At 40.2% G+C, this 22606-nt stretch overlaps 2 protein-coding genes and 1 long non-coding RNA gene across 10 annotated transcripts in view; 2 read left to right on the top strand and 1 right to left on the bottom strand.

Moving 5' to 3' along the window:
- LOC110507115 (breast carcinoma-amplified sequence 3) overlaps positions 1-1234 on the top strand; it is a 353145-nt gene extending 351911 nt beyond the window's left edge. For all 5 annotated transcript variants that reach the window (XM_036965503.1, XM_036965506.1, XM_036965504.1 and 2 more), the window contains one exon: positions 1-1234. This exon is cut by the window's left edge and continues 1354 nt beyond it. The gene's annotated coding sequence lies outside the window, so the exon portion shown is untranslated.
- A 252-nt stretch (positions 1235-1486) lies between these two features.
- LOC118944759 lies at positions 1487-10738 on the bottom strand. The gene is made up of 4 exons (XR_005040053.1): positions 10010-10738; positions 9613-9718; positions 5198-5324; positions 1487-2258 (listed from the first exon to the last, which is right to left on the bottom strand). It is a non-coding gene; the product is annotated as an uncharacterized LOC118944759 (long non-coding RNA).
- Positions 10739-10772: 34 nt separating this feature from the next.
- Positions 10773-21101, top strand: LOC110507676 (T-box transcription factor TBX2b). Of its 4 annotated transcripts, none has more exons than XM_021587818.2 (7): positions 10773-11784; positions 12877-13153; positions 14563-14709; positions 16220-16296; positions 16677-16864; positions 17873-18480; positions 19394-21101. In XM_021587818.2, exons 1-7 carry the CDS (start codon positions 11426-11428, stop codon positions 19826-19828), a joined length of 2091 nt encoding a protein of 696 aa, XP_021443493.2. In that variant the 5' UTR covers positions 10773-11425; the 3' UTR covers positions 19829-21101. The 4 variants fall into 4 exon arrangements, with proteins under 4 accessions (XP_021443493.2, XP_021443495.2, XP_021443496.2 ...); XM_021587820.2 differs by having other exon boundaries at positions 10775-11784; positions 16695-16864; XM_021587821.2 differs by having other exon boundaries at positions 10779-11784; positions 12877-13144; positions 16695-16864; positions 19394-19828.
- Positions 21102-22606: the final 1505 nt, after the last annotated feature.

The following is a 22606-nucleotide window of genomic DNA, read 5'->3' as shown; positions in this document are numbered from 1 at the left end:
TTATTAATACATTTTCACTGTAATATTGATTTTGTACAATACTGAGTAGTTATTTGCTATACATTCGTGTTAATGAAATACTGAAGACTTGGAAAATAGTTTGCTGTGTTATATTATCACCCCTGGATATTCAATGATTTCATATATACTAAGTAAATATAACAGCTGCATAGTCATTGTTTTAATCACGTGTACAAAAGTTAGCAGCTTGTGCTTCTGTAAATGTAAAGAGACTTCTCGTTTAATTTAAAGAAAATAAATAAACCACACCAAAGCCAGTACACATTTTCTGCCAGTTTATTGTGGAAAAGCAGACTGTGAATACAACACTCTAAAACTTATCTGACACTCAGAACAAGAATCAAAAGAACTACAAAATGTTCAAGAATCTAAAATCAGTACAATACTAATTGATGTAGGGCCCCTATGTTTAAATGCAATTCACTTACCTTAGACAGGAGCAAAACCAGGCCAGAGACTGAAACAATGGCCATGTGAATGTGTTTGAGCAGGCATACTCAGACCAACGAGCACTGGCTCTGCTCTTGCCTTCAGGTTGTTTGCCCCATAGAAAAAGAATGAATTGAATGGGCTTGGAACTTCTAACCCTGGCATTTTTGATTAGTAAACACATGGGTACACTTACAGTGGCTGCCTGGTAATGTGATGCAATCATTTCCATGTTCATTCAAACTAATGTATTTTTTTGTAATGTCAGTTTAATCAACAAATTACAGCACATATGACTTGTCCACCCATAGAGTACCACAGTATGAGTCATATACCCATAAAACCTAGCGGTCAAACAGGGAAATGGTTCAAATCATTTTTCTACCATTCATCATCATTCATGGGGGATTTTATAAACACGTAAAATAAGGGCTGTGTTTCATGTAGGGTTACCCATGTAGGATTACCCTGGAGTGACGTTTTGATAACCAGTTACTTTTATCAATAATTTGCCTGTATTTACCCCCCCCCCCCCCCCCCCCCCCCCCACAAAAAAATAATGAAACGCTAATTAGCTGCTAATGTGGCTATCATTAAGAACTACAAATGCCATGATGACCTGGAGGATGACCTGGAGGAGGCTGCCGAATCGAGGCAAAGGTAAGAATCTCTGGATTAACTATCTGTTAGCTAAATGTAGTAATAAATAAATTGTCTACATTTCTTTAAACTGACATTTCTGTGAACTGTCTTTTGGTTAAAAAAAAAAAAACTCTCCCCAATTGATAGTTAGTCTTGTCTCGTCGCTGCAACTCCACTACGGACTCGGGAGAGGTGAAGGTCGAGAGCCATGCGTCCTCCGCAACACGACCCTGCCAAGCCGCACTGCTTCTTGACACACTGCTCGCTTAACTCAAAATCCAGCCGCACCAATGTGTCAGAGGAAACACCATCCAACTGACCACCCGAAATCAGCTTGCAGGCGCCCGGCCCGCCACAAGGAGACACTAGAGTACGATGAGACAAGGAAATCCCGGCCGGCCAAACCCTTCCCTAACTTGGGCCAATTGTGCGCCGCCTCATGTGTCTCCCGGTCACAGCCGGCTGGGATCGAACCCGAGGCTGTAGTGACGCCTCAGCACTGCCCTTTTGGCAGTTTTAAATTGACACAATACCTGATAGCAGAGGTGTCAGCTAGTGATGACGTGCAGGAGCTTGCAGAGATTTGTAGTTTTGTGTGATGTCTACTTTGAAGCTAATTAGCATTTTTGAATCTGAGAGTAAATAGAGCCAAATATATTGATAAGTCACCTTGTCCGAGAGAGATTTACATGGTTATCATAACATCACACCAGGGTAAGCCTACAAGAAACACAGCCCTAATTTGAAGTATTTCTAAATTCCCCTATGGGAAAAATTAATGATGGATAAAACGATTGGAACCATTTCCCTGTCTGACCACTGGGTTTTATGGGTATTATGACACCTCCACTGTGGGCATAATTGACTTGAATGGGGACGCCTGTTCTATTCATTATATTTCTATGGTTTGCCCACTGACGCTCCCCTGGTGCCCCACACTGTGACATGATGCCCTGCATGCCAATGTCTCTCTGAGTCTGAGGGAACCATGCCCAGGCCAGTGCCCCAGCTTGCACCTCTACCAGGGGCAGGGGCCTGTTAAAGGAGGGCACACCTTAGCTGTTTCACTCTGTTTCAAAAGGTTGCCTCCTGAACATGCCCCTGGTTTTTACCCTCCTCTCCTGTGACAGTCTCCATTTATACCCATCCTCCTCTGCCAGCAAACCCTGTGAATAGATAGAGCAGCGAGAGGAGAGACAAGGTTGGCACCAGAAGAGAAGCCGTATTGATACATAGCTAGCTACAACCACTTGTGGACAGGTTTGCTAAGCTTTTGCTAACATTGTTTTGCTCAAAATCACACAGAAAAAAATGCACTGCCCAAAGAACGCAAATTACAGAGCAAAAGTAATCTCTATCCAACCTCATATACTGTATTTCTTTAACTTTGTGTGATTTATTTGTGTACATATCTGTGTCTTGAAATGTGATGGAATTTGTTATTCACTTATATTCAATAATTTATCAGACTGTAATAGCATTATAATGTGTGTACAATACAGAACATTTAACAATATCAGATCTGAAATAGTATTTTGATTGCTGTCATTTAATTGTTGTCATCCTCTCAACTAAATAGACTAGGAAGACTTACATTGTTAGCAAATATTTATGTTAGGCAAGTAAAATTCCCTCTTTTTTAATCACTTATAATTATTTTCCTTTCCTCAGTGCACTCTTTTGATCCACAAAGGAGACAACTAGATATCAAATAGGTCTACTTCGAATTAATTTATAGTGCCAGCCATTTGAAACCAATCAAAGGCAATACCATGTATTATATCCTATTGTTCGTATGAATATGACAGAAAAATATATTGGGAAATGCCGTGGTCATTGCAGGTATGTTGATGACATTTTATGACCTTTTAGTGAATAAAACAAATGTCACTAAACAATTACAATTCGCATAGGGTTATTATTATTGTTAATTGAATGTACAAATGTAATCTTAATAGCCACTTTTCAGATCAGGCTTTTCAATCGTCTAACAGGAGGCGAATACTTTTTTTTATAACCTAACCTAACAGTTCTGTGTTGTTTACATTGCCAAAGTGTCCAATGAAAATGTTTTATGCATCAATGATTTTATTCAAACGAAACGCTTCCTCATAAACTGAGGACCCCAATCGCCTGATTCTGAGCAAGATTATAGCCTGCCTATGTGTACACTTATTTCTAATTCAATGATGGAGACCATCGTGTGAGCGGTTACGTTCGAAATTGAACACGGGAAAGTGCTTTCCTTGCTAAATGAAAGTATGTCTGAAATAAATGTAATTTCCCCCTGACCCAAGTAATTTCATATCGCTTCTGTATATAATACGATTCAATGTATTCGGTCGCATGAGTTGAAAATTGAATTTTGAAGCACTGTCAACAAGTTCAACTCTGTTAAATCAACACGAGTTTGATAGGACTGAAGCCCATAGTAGAGAGCAACAAGGCTATTTTCAAGGGAACTGAGTGCATGTCAAACATAATAGCCAGCCTCTCCATGTTGTGTTGCAACATCACATCAAATTGATCAAGGCTGTTATAGAGTTACGTTCCTGAACAGAAATTGATATGCTATGTGCACATATATGTTGTCAATAGGACATTAAGTCTACACTTGTTGTATTAGACGCATGTGACAAATAAAGTTTGATTTGATTAACTTGTCGTCTCTCTACTACCTATTTGAGCTAAGACATTTGAAACCAAAATTGTTAGTCTATAGCAGCGGTTCCTAACCAGTGGTACTAGGACCCCTGGGCCTACATGACCTATCCACAAAGTTGTTTTTATTTTTATGAACTAGGCAAGTCCGTTAAGAACAAATTCTTATTTTCAATGATGGTTTAGGAACAGCAGGTTAACTGCCTTGTTCAGGGGCAGAACGAGAGACTCATGAGACCATAGGGATACAGGTCAAATGCACATGAGCGGGTACTCCGGACAGAGCAACATTTTAGGCTATATAGCCTATACCTTCCATTTCTGAAGTCAGTCAGATTATTTCCTAGGTGTTGGAAGTTCTCTCCCATTTATTTCAGATGTGGCCTATTTTTCGGTTTATTTCAACTGCAGATGCAGCAATTACATGAAGCTTTCTAGTGAAGTTAATGACATACCTTTCCCTATATAGTAGGTAGACATACTTGTAGCCTACATCACCCATATGGATTTTAATTGTTTCTTAATTTTCTTAGATGCATAAAATACACTTTGCATGTAACTTTCAATTGTCCTATATCTCTAACCCTAACAATGTCCGAGGACAGCAGCTTTGTTTACAAGTTGTGAGTCAGTAGCATTATGACCTTAACGAGGTTGTAATATATCTAGTAAAGACTTCGATTACATCAGTTTATCGACACGAAGACAAAGCATTGCAACACAAATTCAAAGGTGCGTACAAATCACTGTTAGCACTATTGTCAAAGTTACCCGCCGAAAGAACTAAGAACTATAATTTGTTACGGTTCTTGTCAGTATTCACAAGATGTAAACAGTAGGCGTAAAAAAGATCAATCAATCTGCAGGCAATTCTCCTTCTCCGTAGGCTAATGCTTTTTTATTTATTCTAGGACTACTCAAAGGATCAAATCTCTTCCAGGTGGCTATATCACTCACAAAATATCCTACGGTTTAACCCGCGTCATTTAATTACAATCATTAGGCTATAATGCATTGCATAAATACTTTACGGATTTAGTGGCTATGTTATTCTAACACGTTGCTATCAGTAGCATCCTAAAACTGCCATCTATGAGGTATTTTGAGGTTGTGGTTTGTTGTTTTTGTAATCCACTGTTATCACTGAAACTATCCATTAAGGTCCATTCAATGCCACTCGACCGAAACCATGATATGGATGTTTCATTAAATCGCATGATATGCTTAAAGATAGTAAGTTATTTCGTGCTTTTGTTAAATATATTTTCAGAAATCAATGAATGGCAAACAAGTACGTCTTTATGCTGCTATTTTGCACTCAAATAAGATGCTGTTAGTGTGCCCTGACCCATTACGCTTGTGTAAGCTTGCTGCAGTGAGATTGGGGGGGTTAATGATATATGCCAGGGTCACGAACTGGGTTGTAATTGAAAAAGCAACCCACATGCTGCACGGCTCAAGCGGCTCCGCGGCTAGGCCTCGCTGATCAAAGTTTGGGAAGCCGGGGAGGAGAGGGCCGGCTGCAGGCAGGAACATTCCCGGAGCTGCATGGAGTATTGTGTGTTTTCAACCTGTGTTGCCAGAAGCAGAAAAGAAACAAAAACTCCATTCACTCTCAACCACAGACAATGACAACGCAGGTAAATGTTGGTGGGAAGATATTTCCTCCATTGTTTTGTCAAGAACGATATACCCGCTGTCATGACGTGTTTATAAAAGCCTTTCTAAATGCATTGATGTTTTTGTATATTAAAGTAAATAATACATTTTTACTACAGGTCACGTAGAATTAATGTCCAAGGGTAGCAAACTATGTAATGTGTGTAAACACGCACCCGCACGTACACACACACACACACACACACACACACACACACACACACCTTTGAATCACTGGACAGAGTGAAACAGTGAACAACACAGACAACATGAGAGTATATTGGTTTAGTGAAGTAACATGGAGGCTGGAAAGCGGCAGTAAGGTTGTTCCTCGGTTCCCTGGGATCATTTTAGCGCCCCCACCTGTTGCTACCTGTGAAAGGTAGGCTGTCAGCATAGAATTGGGACCTAGAATACTTCTCTCTATGGCTGTCAATTTCAAGATGTGTGTCGGAAAGACAATAAATAGGCTATACTATTCGCTAAATAAATTTACAATCGACGGACCTGGCGTAATCAACAGTTCTCTGCTAATATTTTACAAATAACCTCAACCTATTATTACAAAAGCCTACTTTCAAGGTGATAGCTGCACGTGAAAATAACATCGTATTCACGTTTGCTGTAGGGTGGGGGTTATTCGGCTAACGGTGCTGCTTGTGAGAATAGTTATTTTTCATCAATCAGTCGCAATTTGGCCAAGCGGACAAGACAGCCCACCGGCAGCCCTGCTGACTCGGGTCAATGAGACAACACGAGCACGAAGACGAGCAAATTGAACACAATTCGCAGAGGGTGAGAAAGAGGGATTAAAACCCGGCTTTAATGAGTGGGAGATGAAGAAATTGAGAGACATTTAAACTGTAGAGTGGGGGCAGGGAAGCGAGAATGAAAGAGCGATGGGGAAGAGGAGGGAGAGGGGGTTGGTGGTAGCCTGGCTGGAGGAGGCGCTGGGTATACATGTGACAAGGGGAAATATGAGGGACTTTGACAGGTCTTAAACGGTCTGGCGCCAAGGCCTCAGTCTACCGGCTAAATATAGCAGGAGAGATGGGATGAGAAGAAGAAAAGATTAAAGAAAAAATACAATGTAGTGGGAGTAGCCTAAAAAAGAACGAAACTAAATTTCAGACAAATAAGGCTACAGTAGTAACAATACAGTGACCCGTTATTTCGTAATTAGAATTTTCCCGCAGCATATCAGTAACACGCGGATCACCACAATGACCCTGAAGGTGTACTGTTCTTTCCGCACATTTTCACCTAACACTTGCAATTAAGCAAATTATATTGTGTGGACTTACATGGCACAGGGCTTAATGCAAAATGATGTCTGGTACTCATTGATGGGTTGTGTTGGATTTTCCCCAAACATAATGCTTTGTATTCAGGACAAAAAGTACATTTCTTTGCCATATTTTTTGCAGTATTAGTTAAGTGCCTTATTGCAAACAGGATTCTCTGTATAGGCTTCCCTCAGTACACTCTGTCATTGTGGATTAACTATAACGTTGTTGATCCATCCTCAGTTTTCTCCTTTCACAACCACTAAACCCTAACTGTTTTACGCTGAACTGTTAAAATCACCATTGGCCTCATGGTGAAATCCCTGAGCAGTATCTTTGTAGTGACTGGGTGTATTGTTACACCATCCAACGTCTAATTAATAGCTCAAATGGATATTCAACGTCTGTTTTATACTATTTGTACCCATCCGCCAATCTTTGCCGTTCTTAGTGAAGCAGTGAAAAACCTTCCTGATCTTTGTGGTTGAATCTGTGCTTGAAATTCACTACTCGATTGAGGGACCTTACAGATAATTGTATGTGTGGGGTACAGATATGGGGTAGTCATTCAAAAATGATGTTAACACTATTATTGAACACAGAATGAGTCCATGCAACTTATGTGATTTGTTAAGGACATTTTAACTCCTGAACTTTTTTAGGCTTGCCATAACAAAGGGGTTGAATACTTATTGACTCAAGACATTTCAGCTTTTAATTTTGATTAATTATTAACATTTTCTACGAACAGAATTCCACTTTGAAAGGATGGGTTATTGTGTCAATGACCTACACACCATCTCAATTTAATACATGTTTAATAACGGCTGTAACACAACAAAATGTTGAAAAAGTAGGGTGTGAATACTTTCTGAAGGCGCTGTACATGTTGGGTACACAGAGCAAATAACTGGAGCGTAACTGCAAACCCGTTGTTGATGTAATTAATTGTTTAAGTATATACATAGAAACCATTAACATTCTCTATGTGGTACTAATATTTTCTCGCTCAAAATGTTTATTCTGCCCAACTTGAACCTCAGTAAGTAGGCTAAGCTTTAACGATGAGTCTTCTATATAGTCTAGCAGCAGTATAGCGTCTGTTGGAATGCACTTCATTTCACTGACTGGGCAACTGACTGACTCAGTCGACCACTAGTTGAATGTGTCGCCTATAAAGGACGAAAAACACAAGTACAAAGGAAGAGTAGTGCTTTAAAAAATGTGAGATTGATTTTTAAAAATGTATTCGAGCAAAATCAAAAAGATCTGAAATAGGCTTCATGTTAAACTGTAGCCCTATACATACATTCCCTAACTGTAAAAGGTTTAAGAACATTATATTCACAAAACTAAATGATGAAACATGTTGGGCCTAATGAGCTAGAAAAGTAGTCACAAAATGTTATATCCTTATCCATTATGCATAACTGACCATCCTTAACCTATTATAACAACAATAATTCTACAGGGTTTCAACAATTTCCCATTATTATGATTACATTGTTCATACTAGAAATGAAATCACAATTTACCTGATTCCTTTAAATTAAGCCACATCATAAAGATTCCAATTATGTTATGCAGAATAATTGATTCAGTTCAAGCCTGATAAAGGCCTGCCTACATACTATATTCTGCTCGCCGTGATCACAAAATGTATTGACAACTAGGCATAATTAAATTCACTACCATTTTGAGCACGACTGGTGTGAAAATAAGTCTATAAAACCATTTACAGAATGTCTCTCAGATAAAAATGCTATTGGAAGTCAAATGAGTTTTGGAATAAATATCAATTAGTTTTATCTTACTGCACATTGCATAGTGACGTCAATCAGGTTTTAAAAGGGTAGGTCTGCAAAAACAAGTGATCTATGTTCCAAAAAATATTCCACTCTCTCTAGTTTCTTTAGAATTTACAAGTTCAAAACAACGTCCTGGACTTTGCTGGGATTTTCATGTTCAGATATAAGTAACACGTGTCTCACCTCATACCACCAAGGCTCATTCTACAGGGTGTTTAAAAACATTTTTTTTTATTAGTGGTACATTCCTAATCAGATGATATGAATAAGATAGTAAGATATCCATATAACCTTGATGCACTAGAATAGACCACAAAACCTTATACCATGTCAAAGGTGTGAAACTCTAAATAGTATGCTACTTTACGTATAAATTACGCATAGATTACATTTAATTTCATTCCGTTTTTTTTTCTCAAATCTAACGTAAATCCTTCAAGCTCTCAACACGCACTTGGAAAGGAATGTGTTATATTCTATTGACACTAATGCCAATGGAGCTGTGCGAACACTGATAGGGAAGAAATGTAGACATACACAAAACACCGACTCAGCCTGCGATAGAAGGGTCAATCGGAAATGTGTGGTTTGTATCTGACGAACTCATTCGGAAGGATTATGAGTTTTTGTTTCAGTTTTTATGTCGAAGTGACGATGTTCTGGATTGAGCTAGAGCGGAACCGGATCTACTATTTCTGCGTCAGATAAACATCAGGGCAGACTGTTCCGTGTATCCAAATTCTCACATTTTGATGCAAAGTTTAAAAAAAATCCCCTCGAAAGAGCATTCTCAGACCAAAAACTCCAGGCATAAGCCGCAGCTTTGGCGTAGATAGCGAGGGGGATTGGAGGGTGCTCGCTGCTGGTTGGATTTTAGGGTAAATATGAAGTGACAAGTGTCTGCTCTTATTGTGGTGCGTCAGCCGACTGGCGCCAAACGGCTCTTTAACCAACGGAATTCAAGTTAATCAAGCCGAGGGTCCACAGAATGGATTTCTTAAAGGTACAACACAACAGTACCAAGACGAAGTTTTTGGTCGGGGCGCCTTAGGGGTCGTTGCAATGGTCTCAAGTGTGTTATGTACTGTATGGGGTTTGACACATACCAACAAACTGTTCAGGCGAGTCAGGACGCTGTTGTGTCCTCACGCTCAGAGGATAGACATATTTCAGTTTATGTTTCAGTTTATGCTGAAAATGTTGCAGTTTATGCTGAAAATGAGAGCGAAGAAGGTCATATTAGCATAAAATGAATAGTCTACGTGTATATAGTACAGTATATGAGAGCTATCGACAGGCTATTCCTGTTTTTTATTTATTTTCACTATTTAGGCTATAAGGCAATCAAATAAAGTGAATGTACAATAATCACTTTGCGTAGGTCATAACGTGAGCATTAATAATTTATTCTGCCTCAAACCAAGTGAAGAGGACATAGATAGGCTACACATCAGAAGAAAAAACATATATTTCGTTTCTCTAAGGCTATAAGCGAGCACTCACCGCGTTATATATCTGTCGATGTTGCCCAAATGAACAAATTCATTTGTTTTCTTTTCTTCTTGCCTCGACGCAGCATCTGTCTCTGCGCTTTTCAAATGGCCCGGGGCAGTTTTTAAAGTGGCAATGTCCGGTTTATTAGTCGCTGTCCTTGCTGTGAATCGTTCACAAAACAGCAGCGAGTCACGGAAATGGACAGCCCTGAAATATAATCACTAAATCGAGTCCGATAGCCCACCATTCAGGTACGGGTGGCTGTGGACTCTCTTTCCGTCTCAGCATTGTCTGTGTAAGTATATCATTAAGCACAACCAGTGAGGGAACTAACTGTATGCTATTTTGGCCAAACCACGATCAACACTTCAACAGCTATAACTGCACGCGGATTTCTAAACAAACGAAACCAGATATAATGGCTATGAGATAAATTGACCTAAACTGACAACATAATCTTCACATGAAATGGAACCACAACGAATCTATTTGAAATCTTCGTTTTCCTGAGCTAAATTCATACTTTAAAAAATCAATCACCGGTATAGCCTACTAACTTGATTTAGCCTACCTCTAGACTATAATGAAAGCGACTAAAGAGCAATAAACGTAGGCTATCTATTCGGGTATTGTTTCTGGGCTGGAGTTATGCACCTCGTCGAAAGTATAAAGCGCAAGCCGAACGAGGTGATGCCTCCACCGGCCAAGAATTGAGGGCTGACCCGGTGTTTGGCTTGGAGATAGGGGTGGGATTTCCCGAGCTTTCCTGTCATTGGTTAATATTTTATTCCGTTGACATGTTTTCTTACTGCTAATGCTTCCGACACCTTGTTGTCCACCCCCCTCTCTTAGAGCCTGGCTGGAGCTGTCAAAACCACGCCTATAGAGGCCCACAATTGGTCCAGAAAGCGTAAAATCAGCAATCAAAGGGGCTTGGTTCATTAGTGTTGGGATCGAGGCAGGAAGGACATGTGAGATAGTCACAGTTCTACAGCGAACAGGGCAAGATCATTTCAACTCCGTGTCCGTGTGGAATGATTGCTCTAGCCTTCCGAGAGACACATCTTATTTTTATCAAAGCGATTGGTGGGGAGAAAGAAGGAAACCAAGATTCTGTTCTCAAAGCGTCGCTGCTTCTTTATCTTTGACTGATATTGTTACTGTACTTCGTGGAGGTACCAGCAACGGGAGATTACGTGTAGTATAAGCTAGTTCCTGTCAATTCATTTTTTTCCAGATAATAACCATCTATAACGCGTCTATTCATAGGCTAGCTATCTGGCACCGTATTCAAAATTACTTCTGAATAATTCTTACAGAAATAAGACTGAAATAAATTATTCTGGAAACGGACCTACTATTTTTGCCCAGGGGGGAGAATATCACTGTATATCATCATTTCACTTCGATATTTTGGATGCACCGATGAGAGATCCAGTTTTCACAGGGACTGCCATGGCTTATCACCCTTTCCACGCTCACCGGCCGACCGACTTCTCCATGTCAGCTTTCCTAGCGGCCGCGCAGCCCTCCTTCTTCCCGACGCTCACTCTGCAACACGGGGCTCTCACTAAGCCCATGTCGGACCATCTCGTCGGAGCCGCGGAGGGAGGGCTCCACCCGGCTCTCAGCCACCACCATCAGGCGGCTCATCTCCGCAGCTTGAAGAGCCTGGAGCCCGAGGAAGAGGTGGAGGACGACCCTAAAGTCACACTGGAGGCCAAGGATCTATGGGACCAGTTTCACAAAATAGGAACAGAGATGGTTATTACCAAATCTGGAAGGTGAGAGTGCGCTCTGACAATTATTTTCAGCGAAGCTGACTACAGCGTCATGGTTATTCTCTGTCCATCAGTGGCGATTTTAGCGTGTACATCTTTTTGGGACAAACATTGTCCATACTGTATAGGCTTTGTGTTAAGATGTGCATTGTGTTCAGATTTATTCTGTAACGCTACAGCAAGATTATGGCGAAAGCAAAGAAGTAGCTACATTTAGGATTATAGGCAATAGTCCAGGCCCTGCTAGGCAAGACTGGCTCGATGTGATTGTGTTTTTCATTGTATTCTATTGCATGTTCTTTAACTTATAAGCCTAATGTATCATCGAAATAAATACATAATTTAACTTAAAAGTGATAAAATACAAACAGAGTTTTCTTTATCATTGTGACCTGACTTGATAGCATTGTATTTAGTTTCGATGGTACGATTATAATGAAGTTATAATCAAGTTTGGAGCGTCTTTGACAGTAAAGGATATTTGACATATTTTGAAAATGTAGAATTTAGTTTAGGCTAGCAGTCTTGCCGGAGAGGGAAAAAGGTCCCCTGGCTTTAGTCAGTAAAACGAGGATAGCATATGGATGGATCAAACTGCATTCTCTCGTGACAGTTGAGCTTCTGGATTTTGTAAACAGACTGTCAGACTTGAAAAAAGAGGATTGTGATTTAACCTGATAGTGTCATATCATAAATATATTTCACTCGGCTGATTGCCGACGAATTACTAAATATTATAATTAACAATAGAAAATAAATACAAAGTACTTTTAAGTAGGCAATTAGGACCTACTCCTTATTCGTTTTATTTCCTACAACTATCATGGTATTTGCAAAGTTGCATGTACATAATTCGATGGAATGCTTTTATTATGAATGACAGTTCTGTCAATGAATATTACTTTATAATTTGCCTCGATCGATGACTTGGTGTTGCATTTTCCTGGACACGAAGGAGAGGAGAGAGAGAGAGCAAGTCGTGTTATTACAATGTTATTGCCAGATTTATGGGTCTTGTCTGACAACATTAAATGTCATATTTGTATGAATAATCCTACATGGAGTTAATTCCACGCATATTTTTCTGTCTTCCAGGAGAATGTTTCCTCCGTTTAAAGTCAGAATAAATGGGCTTGATAAAAAAGCCAAGTATATTCTATTGATGGATATAGTCGCTGCTGACGACTGCCGCTACAAGTTCCACAATTCTCGCTGGATGGTAGCGGGAAAGGCCGATCCGGAGATGCCCAAAAGAATGTACATTCACCCGGATAGCCCGGCTACGGGAGAGCAGTGGATGGCCAAGCCGGTTGCTTTTCATAAACTGAAGCTGACCAACAATATCTCGGACAAGCATGGATTTGTAAGTACTGTATGTTGACTTTTATTTACATTTAAACACGCAATTGTATTTCTGATGGATAACAATAAATTACACACATGTTATAGACAATATGTTTTAGGTTAGATGTAACACAATGTATTTATAGACAGATACTGTTGGATTTTTTGAGCGAGATATTTCTATAGTTCTTGAATATTCTCATTCTATTTGCAACATGATTTTTAGTAGGCCTAACGTATTGCCACTGTATTTTTCCCAATAGATGGATTAGTATTGCCAGGCTGTTGCCAGGACATTGTTCAACTCAATGTCGACAGGCCTCTTTCCAAATATGATCTCCCAAAATGTCTAAAGCTTCATAAAAGTAACCTATAAATCTAATATCATGCTCTTGTTTGTAGTACTGAGTTGTACACGATTGTGGAAGAGGATTGTATTCATGATTCAAGTATTAGATTTGCTATTTTTAAAAAGCCTCATATAAACGAAGAGGAAGGAGTTCGTGAGAATTGGGGATTATGAACTTCAGAAATCAGGTCAAGGAGACAGACCGGGCAGAGTGGAAATCGGTTTGGATAGGGCGAGTCTCTGTGGCGTCCTTTCGGTTTGATAGCTTTACTCCGATCTAGCCTCACTGTCTTGAGCTTGCTTGAGCAGCGTGGAATAAAAACAGTGTATGGATGTAGCCTGTACTCGAACTCGAAGGCCGTGCCTCGGTCCCTGAAGTGCTTTTTGTAGCCTACTGTAAAAAAAAATATCCGCGGAGAAGAGGGAAATGATGGATGCCACACAAAGTAGGCTATATTGAGAGAAGCTGCAGCGTGTGTTCAATGCTCCTATGTGCAAACAAACCGACTGTAAACAAATTGAATATTTACATGCCAGACGCATCCAGACGTTTTTGCAAAATGTTGCAGACAGTGTTTTGATAGATGTAGGCCGTAAGCTATCCAAAGTTTACCTTTAATTATTCAGCCACTGTGTATAGGCCTACGTATTGTTATAGTTAATGAATGTATATAATATACATGTTATAAATGTTATCAGATACCCAGTAGGTTGGCCAGCAGATATGACAATGCAAACATTACATTAACTGTTTATCTTTAATATTGTTTTGTATCTCGATCTGGGTTGACCACAGGTGTGTTCTCTTGCATTCTGAGAATACACACTAGGCCCAACTCTAAATAAGACCTACTCACTGTTATGAATAATAATGATACTAGGCCCAACTCTAAATAAGACCTACTCACTGTTATGAATAATAATGATACTAGGCCCAGTAATAATTAGTATAAGAAATAATAATAGCATATTTTAATGTCATTTTATAGTGTTAATCACTTTTGGGCCTACGAGTTATTTCGAGATAGGCTTATCATCAGATGGTCTCGATGAAATTATAATAATTCATTTTTCCCATATTTCCACAGACGATTCTTAATTCCATGCACAAATACCAGCCCAGGTTTCATATCGTGAGGGCCAACGACATCCTGAAGCTCCCCTATAGCACGTTCAGGACATACGTGTTCCCGGAGACTGACTTCATCGCTGTCACAGCTTATCAAAACGACAAGGTAAGCAATTTAATACAGTAGCCCATACAATACTATACAATACTGTACAATACAGTGGAATTTAACATAGGCTACATTAATGTTCGAGACCATGAAATAACCTCGCCATAAGAGTTATGTTCACACAAATGCCACGATTTTGTATCAGCAAAGGGTTAAACTGAATTTCAATTTGGATTTTGTTTTGTTTGTTTTTATGCTGTGAAAACTTGGCTCATTTGTGGAATTAGATGGCCTCACTCGTTTGTTTAACCTTGTTGCGTGTAATGATCTTTGTTTGCGAACGTTAAAGACATACTTTTTACAGTGAAACAGTTGCTGCGGGGTTTTTAATCTGTAGGACTAAATGCACCTGCTCAATCAAACCGCATGTTGGTCATCATTGTCAAATGTTATGGTTAACCTTACTTAACCAGTTTAGCCTGCAATTGCAGGCATATATTTGACTAGTAAAATACGTATTTGTAAAGATTGGCTATTGCTGTTGTCTTTCCGTCTATGGGCTATGGACGATATGCTGCTGGCTACAATTCCATTCAAATCTAATTAGATGGCGCTTCTTTGGACACTGACACCATTTGGTTAAAGATTGATTTCCCCATGGTTATTCAGGGTGTCAGTAATTCCTAAGATTGATGGTGAGTATTTATTTTAGTTGCAGTCTAAAATTGTCTAGCTCCCTGCGCCCCCCTCTCCTCTTCCCCTCAATGAGTCTAATTGGCGTCCGTGTCAGAGGTGGTCTTGTTGCTATCGTAAAGTTTATGGCAAAGAGTCACAATCGATCAGAAGGCACTAGCCTCGTCAGTTTGTCCGCGAACTACACAGTTTCAGAGGCTGCCTGCGCAATCAAAGCGTGACAGATGGGGAACTGTGACTCCCTGATTGGTCGATTCGTGAATTCCTCAAGAGTTCCATACACGGTGAGGAGGGGGAAAACACCGGCCTCTCAAACAGGACAAACTCCGTATCGAAACATTTAGGCCAAGCGGCGTGTACAGCGGTTCCAGTGACAGGGTTGGCTTTAAAGCCCATGCAGTATTTTTTTCCATACATGCCTTGCATGAAGCAACCCGCACTCAGCTCTCCCCCTCTCACTCTCTTCGAAAAGAATGGATGGAGAGACACTGCATGTTTCTCATGGGGCTCGTGAGAATAACGCCTCGTCATTAAACCCCTATTAATAATGCAACATCTACCGGGGCTTTCTTTCATCTGAGTGTGTTCTGTTCGGTGTGTTTAACGGGACACGATGTATGTGGGAGAACTATATCAGACTGAATCAAGTGGAGAACAACACGTGACACTATATATAGGCCAAGACATTATTCGGCCTAACTGGACCTATATGCCCATAGGCCGAGTTATGGGCCCAATACTACTACTAGTACTACTAATAATAACAATAATTAATTGTAACGTCTATGGTTAGGCCTATTTGTCATTGTTTTTCTCGTTTATCTTGTGTACACCCTGCACTGCCTAATATATTTTCTCTATATCCTGTCTACAGATAACACAACTGAAGATTGATAATAACCCTTTTGCCAAAGGATTCAGAGACACTGGAAATGGAAGGAGAGAGAAAAGGTAAAGCATAGGTTATGTCCATTCACCCATCACACTGTGTAGTCTAGCCTAGTTCTATAGAAATTATATTATCATAATACGATCATATGCATAGGTTCATTCACCCATCACACTGTGTAGTCTAGCCTAGTTCTATAGAAATTATATTATCATAATACGATCATATGCATAGGTCCTATGTTATGCATGTTTTAACAATGCCCCAGCGTTATTCCTTAATCTGTTTATTAGTTAACAAAATAAAAATGACAAAATGCATGCTATTCTCAACTCTGATGCAGGCGTATCATTGAATGTAGGTCGGCCTAATGCTGGCATCATGTAATGTTAATGGTGTATGGATGCCTTACTTGAATACATGTACCCACTATTATTAAAAGGGAACCGTTCAACTCTAGGAAACAGTTGACCCTTCCCTCCCTGCGGATGTATGAAGACCAATGCAAAGCAGACCGAGACGGGGGCGACTCTGATGCCTCCTCTAGCGAACCAACAACTGGCCGAGAAAGTGCGCACTCCCCAATCGGACCTGGATCCAGCCCCCTTAGGTTCAGTCGAATCAGCCGAGGTAAAATAAATTATATTCAACCTAAATCTCAGTTCGTTTGATAGGCTTAAACATAATAATGCAATTGTGGCCAATGGCATTTAGACTTATGGTGGCTGAACTATGTAGGCTATAGGCCAAATCCTCTAGTAATTTAGCATATTTGAGAGAATAGGCTTTAGGCCTATACCCAATAGTGTACGGTTTGTGATAACTTAATTTAATTTATTATGTCAAAGTATTAGATTTACATACTAAAATTCATAGAGGGCGGCAGGTAGCCCCATAGAGGGCGAAAGGTTGCTAGATCGAATCCCCGAGCTGACAAGGTAAAAAAAATCTGTCATTCTGCCCCTGAACAAGGCAGTTAACCCACTGTTCCTAGGCCGTCATTGAAAATAAGAAATTGTTCTTAACTGACTTGCCTAGTTTAAAAAAATATGCAACACAAAATGCAATTTACCAAGAAAACACAGAGTAATAGTACATTTTCTAATGACAAAATGTACTTTGATCGTTTTCAACAGCTCATGTTCTTTAGATTTTCAATGTTCTTTCGTGACAGGCTATTTGTTCAACTCACTTATTATTGAAATATTAAATAACTGTTTCCTGTTGTAATGCATAGACTTAATCAGGCTATTTGACCATCGAAAAACTAACTTTTGACTGCTCAACTTTCGAGTCATAACTGAAGTCTATTTACTCTTGGGTTAAAATACAACACAAAAGCCACATGTTAATGCTCGGAGTAAGCCTCTTGGGCTGACATGTAGGAAGGAAACGGTTAGACAAGGCATGTTAACACTAAATCATGACTGTACACTTCAAATAATCACTTACACAGTGCGTGTGTGTGTGCTTGTGAATGTTGTAACCACTGCCGTTTCAACTGCTATTTTACATTCCATTATTAATTATATATTTGTATTTATTTAAGTCTGAGCATGGCATGGAATTTTGTGTTATTTTACATTTAGGCCCACCAACATACAGCTAATTCTGACTACACATTTTTTTTTATAACAGATGATAAAACCTGTACTGACAGTGAGCAAGAACTTGATCATCAGGATGAGCGTTGTACCGCATCAAACAGCCCTGGACCGGAGCCGCCCTCTCCCTTCAGCCCGAGGTGCGAGGACCGGGTGAAAGATAAACCGAGCCTGGACAAGAAAGACGACTATCCTGGCTCCAGGAAGCCGAGCGACTCCATATTCAGGAACCCTGAGAAAGGAGACAAAACGGAGAACAGGCACAGGAAAGACACTACAGATTCGTCAAAAAAGAACACCGCAGACAGTGGCGGGATAAGCGCAAGCAAGGAGAGTTTCTCCCCGCTCATGGTTCAAACAGACAGCCCCTCACACTTCAGCGCGAGCCACCTGCAGAGTCTGGCCCTGTCTGGCTTGCACAGCCAGCAGTTTTTTAATCCCATGAACGCCGGACAAATGCTATTTCACCCTGGACAGTTCGCTATGGGCCCAGGAGCGTTTTCTGCCATGAGCATGGGACATCTATTGGCGTCGGTATCTGGAGCAAGTGGTATGGAGAACGGCAGCCTCTCCGCCCAGGGCACGGGGGGCACCCCGAACCCTTTCCCCTTCCATCTGTCGCAGCACATGCTCGCCTCCCAGGTAAGGGAGACTTTAATTCTACACAGCAACAAATTGTTTGTTTGACCTCGGAGATCACTTATAGGCCATTATGCTCGTTTGACTTTAGGCCTAGAATAGGCTTTGACGAATCAAATCAAATCAAATCGTATTGGTCACATACACATGGTTAGCAGATGTTATTGCGAGTGTAGCGAAATGATTGTGCTCCTAGTTCCGACTGTGCATCAATATCTAACAAGTAATCTAACAATTCCACAACAACTACCTAATACCCACAAATCTAAGTAAAGGCACGAGTCTTACAAGTATGTTCAAACTTAGTGCCAAAAGTCCACTGTAGACGCGATGCTTTGTACCATTTAACTGGCCAGATTCAGCAGGCCCTGTTCTGGGCAGAACTCAATGTCGCAGTATGTTTTTGGGTTATTAGGTCACTGCCACTAGGCCTAGGGAAGCTTGGGTCTCTTGCACGCTTACCATAGTGAGGACGCATGCTGGCAGAATAGCGACAAAAAAGTATAGGCCTATATTATTATTACCATTATTTTGAACAACAGTTTTGTTAATTGTGTTTCAAAGCAGTCTGATATTTGTTTCAAATGAACAACCACTCAGGAAATGTATGTGTGTAAAAACGCAAGGCCTTGCTTTTATTTACCCCCCTTTGGATTGGGAATAAGCGTTCTCCTTTTAGCATCCAATGCGTATAGCCTTCATTATTCTAAGGGGTTCATTAACATCGGAGAAGATGACTTCCTTGTAGGTTTAATTATTGAAGTGAACTAGCTATTCAGGCCGTGCATAATTTGGTCGTTGAGCGGGTTCCCCCAATAGGCCTACACATTTGAGTAGGCTACATCATGGTCTGAATATATCACTATCACCAACACGGTCCTAGTGCTAACTGCCATTTTCTCCTGTCTGATTTCAGGGCATTCCCATGCCGACCTTTGGAGGCCTGTTCCCATACCCATACAACTACATGGCTGCTGCTGCAGCCGCGGCCTCCGCCATGCCCGCCAGCACTACAGCCAGCTCGCTCTCGAGGAATCCCTTCCTCACCAGCTCCCGCCCTCGGCTCCGGTTTAATCCTTACCAGATCCCGGTGTCAATGGCCCAGAGCACAAGTCTACTCACCACCGGCCTGCCAGGCGGACTAAACCCCGGCTCCGAATCTTCCAAATCGGGCAGCAGGGAGACGAGTCCAGTGCCTGATATCCACAACAACAAAGCGGGGTCGAGTCATAGGACCAGCTCTCCCAAATCGATGAAGGACTCTATCAATGAGCTCCAAAACATCCAGAGACTCGTGAGCGGCCTGGAGAGCCAGAGAGAGACGTATCCCCCCAGAGACTCCCCTAAGTGATCTCACTAATGGAATAATATATTCCACCACCACTTGGCTTGAAAATCAGAGGACTTTATTAAACATTTTGTACAGCACATTACGCGAGGAAATGGCAATACCGGCCTACCTTATCTCGCACCTGGACTGAGCAAGGAAGCAGGGAATGAAGGAGAGAGAACCAGCGTCATCACTTACTGTTACTGTGTGGGGTACGCTTCCAATATTGTAGGAAATTGAAGCATCGAAATAATATGAAAACCAAAAGTGGGCACTGAATTTTTAGGCTGCTGGCTAAAACTTGAGTACACAAAGAGGATACCATACCACAAGGAGGAAAACCTACTAAGAACATTCGTCATGTAGAACATATTGATGTTAAAAGGACAGTGGAAACGTCGTGGCATTGTTTTTAGGGACTGAAGAAAGAAAGAACTTTATCGAACTATAATCAATAGACGTGCTTTTGATTTACGATGAGAGCACTGCAACAGCATAAGTACTGAATGAATATGGGCGTGCAACCTGTGGAATGACAGGAAAGCAAGCTACATCCAAAAGGTTTTCAAAACATAGGCTATTTCAAAAGGGATGGATAAAATAAACATTCCGTTAAATATAATTGATAGAAGAAAGCTTAGGCCTATCATTTTTGCCAGAAAAAATGTTTGAACTATTTATGTAATTAAAATTAATTATGTAAATAAGCTATAAAGGAATCCAAGAATATGCAATTGGTATTAATTTATTCAAAACTGTACATTGGCGTGTATATAATATTTAGAGTTTAACTCATTGCTTTTTATTATTTTTTATTTTACATCAACGTATAGGCCTTCTGTAAATGAAAGCTATTTAGCGCTTGTTGGTTTGAACCAGAACGTCTTTAAATGTAATGCATAGGCATAGCTGATTATCTGCCTGTGACACGTGAAGGAAACAAACATATGTGCCATGTTTATCTGCAATCTCTGTCTGCAAAAACTAATATCAGAAAAGAGAGAGAGAGATAGAAAGAGAGAGGGAGAGATAGATAGAGAGGAAGCTGCCTATTTGTCACATTACCTGACTATTGTCTGCAGGAGAGGCAGAGATGTAGAAAAACCTCAGGTCATTTCACTCCAACACAGGAGAGGATGATAGCATGTATCTTTAAATGGGGCACAATGCATATCTATATATAAATATATTTAATTTGAAAGCGTATCTCGTTTATGCTGGTTGTCCGGGTAAGTTCATTTTTTTGTTGAATTATCTCAAAATGTCAATAAAAAAAACAATGTGTTAAAAAGTTTTGTTCACTCATATATTGTATCTACTGGATACAGTTAAAGTACTTTTGAAATTCTGAATACTAATAATAATAATTTAAATTAATGATTCATAATGTATATAGGCTACCTATTACTAGTATTATAGCCGAATTATTATCTACCAACATCAGATGAATGATGCCTCTAAATGAATGATAATACCGCCTTACAAAATAGAACTTAAAATGGTCAAAGACCTGAAAACACACACACACACACACACACACACACACACACACACACACACACACACACACACACACACACACACACACACACACTTTTGTGAAACATGACCTAAGTAGTTCACTGAGTGTATGGCGCCCTCTGTCGGCAGTATATTTAAGGATAAAATGTAATTTTTTCAGCCAAGTATTTCTATAGTTCTTTATCAGTGATGATTGTTTAACAAATTCACACGAAATATTATGTTATATTATACAATTTTTAAAAAGGCAAATCAATGTATTGTAGGTTTCTGTTCATAAGAGCAATGTAGCATGTATAACTGTCATTAGTCAATTTATTCTTATAACAATTAAGACTATAGGTCCATAATTGTCATATTTTCATTGCGTTGCAGTTGAATAGAGGCACGTGAGTGATGACACATGCAAGGGACTTATTTTTAAACTGAGCTACTGTTAGTGTTTCTATCAGTGTTTCCTGTAGTATTGTCTGTATTTTACTATTAATAGAATAGAATAGTAATATAGGAGTATTTATAGGAGGGCGAGACACGGAAGTTCCGTATCCTCCTCTCCAATTCAACCGCACATATCCTCTACACGTTCAATGGCACTTGGCCTATAGACGCAGTTAACCGTTTGAGTGAATTAAAAAAACGGATCACTATTTGTATGATACACACAAACACAGTAGCCTACGGTTGTCTATAGGTCTATTGAAATCAAAAATAATTGACATATAAGGAGGGTTAAATTAAATATACTTTCCCTTAAGAAATTAGACCCAAATTAAATTCAACAGCAGTGCTCAACATGCCATAGGCCTTATAAGCATTTTGTTGTCGCAGTACAGAAACCGAAGGCATAACTTTCCAAAAAGTACACAAATATTGTCTTCACACGGGCTAGTACAGATGAAAACTTTATTATTTTAATCGTGAGAGAGATGCCTTGGTCGGGGTGAACTTGTCCCATATCACCGTGAAATTGTTTTAAGCGCCACAGCACAGGCTGGGAAGTTTGGGAGGATTGGCGCTTGGACGCCAAGCCACTTTGGCAGCAGACAGCCCTTTGTCCAGCAACCGGCGCCTGTCGCCTGCCTGCCGGCCACACAGCCTCCCCACACCCGCGCATAAAGGCAAGGGGAGTTGGGGGAGATCCCACCAGCCACGGTTCTTCTAATTAGAGCACCCCTTCTTGTTTCTTTTCTTTTCTTTCTGCAGCCATAATCACAAAACTCTCATTCTATTATGGGGCCATTGTTGCCCACTCTGTTATCTTCAATTAACAGAGTGAGC

Source organism: Oncorhynchus mykiss, chromosome 27 (assembly GCF_013265735.2).
Source record: "Oncorhynchus mykiss isolate Arlee chromosome 27, USDA_OmykA_1.1, whole genome shotgun sequence".
Lineage (NCBI taxonomy): Eukaryota > Metazoa > Chordata > Actinopteri > Salmoniformes > Salmonidae > Oncorhynchus > Oncorhynchus mykiss.
This window is presented reverse-complemented; position numbering and strand designations above follow the sequence as displayed.

Excerpts from the sequence above, each read along its gene's own strand:
- LOC110507676 (XM_021587818.2), top strand. The coding sequence starts at position 11,426 with ATGAGAGATCCAGTTTTCACAGGGACTGCCATGGCTTATCACCCTTTC. Across the intron at positions 16,865-17,872 it reads GTTCAGTCGAATCAGCCGAG|ATGATAAAACCTGTACTGAC; the intron begins GTAAAATAAATT and ends TTTTTATAACAG. Across the intron at positions 18,481-19,393 it reads AGCACATGCTCGCCTCCCAG|GGCATTCCCATGCCGACCTT; the intron begins GTAAGGGAGACT and ends GTCTGATTTCAG.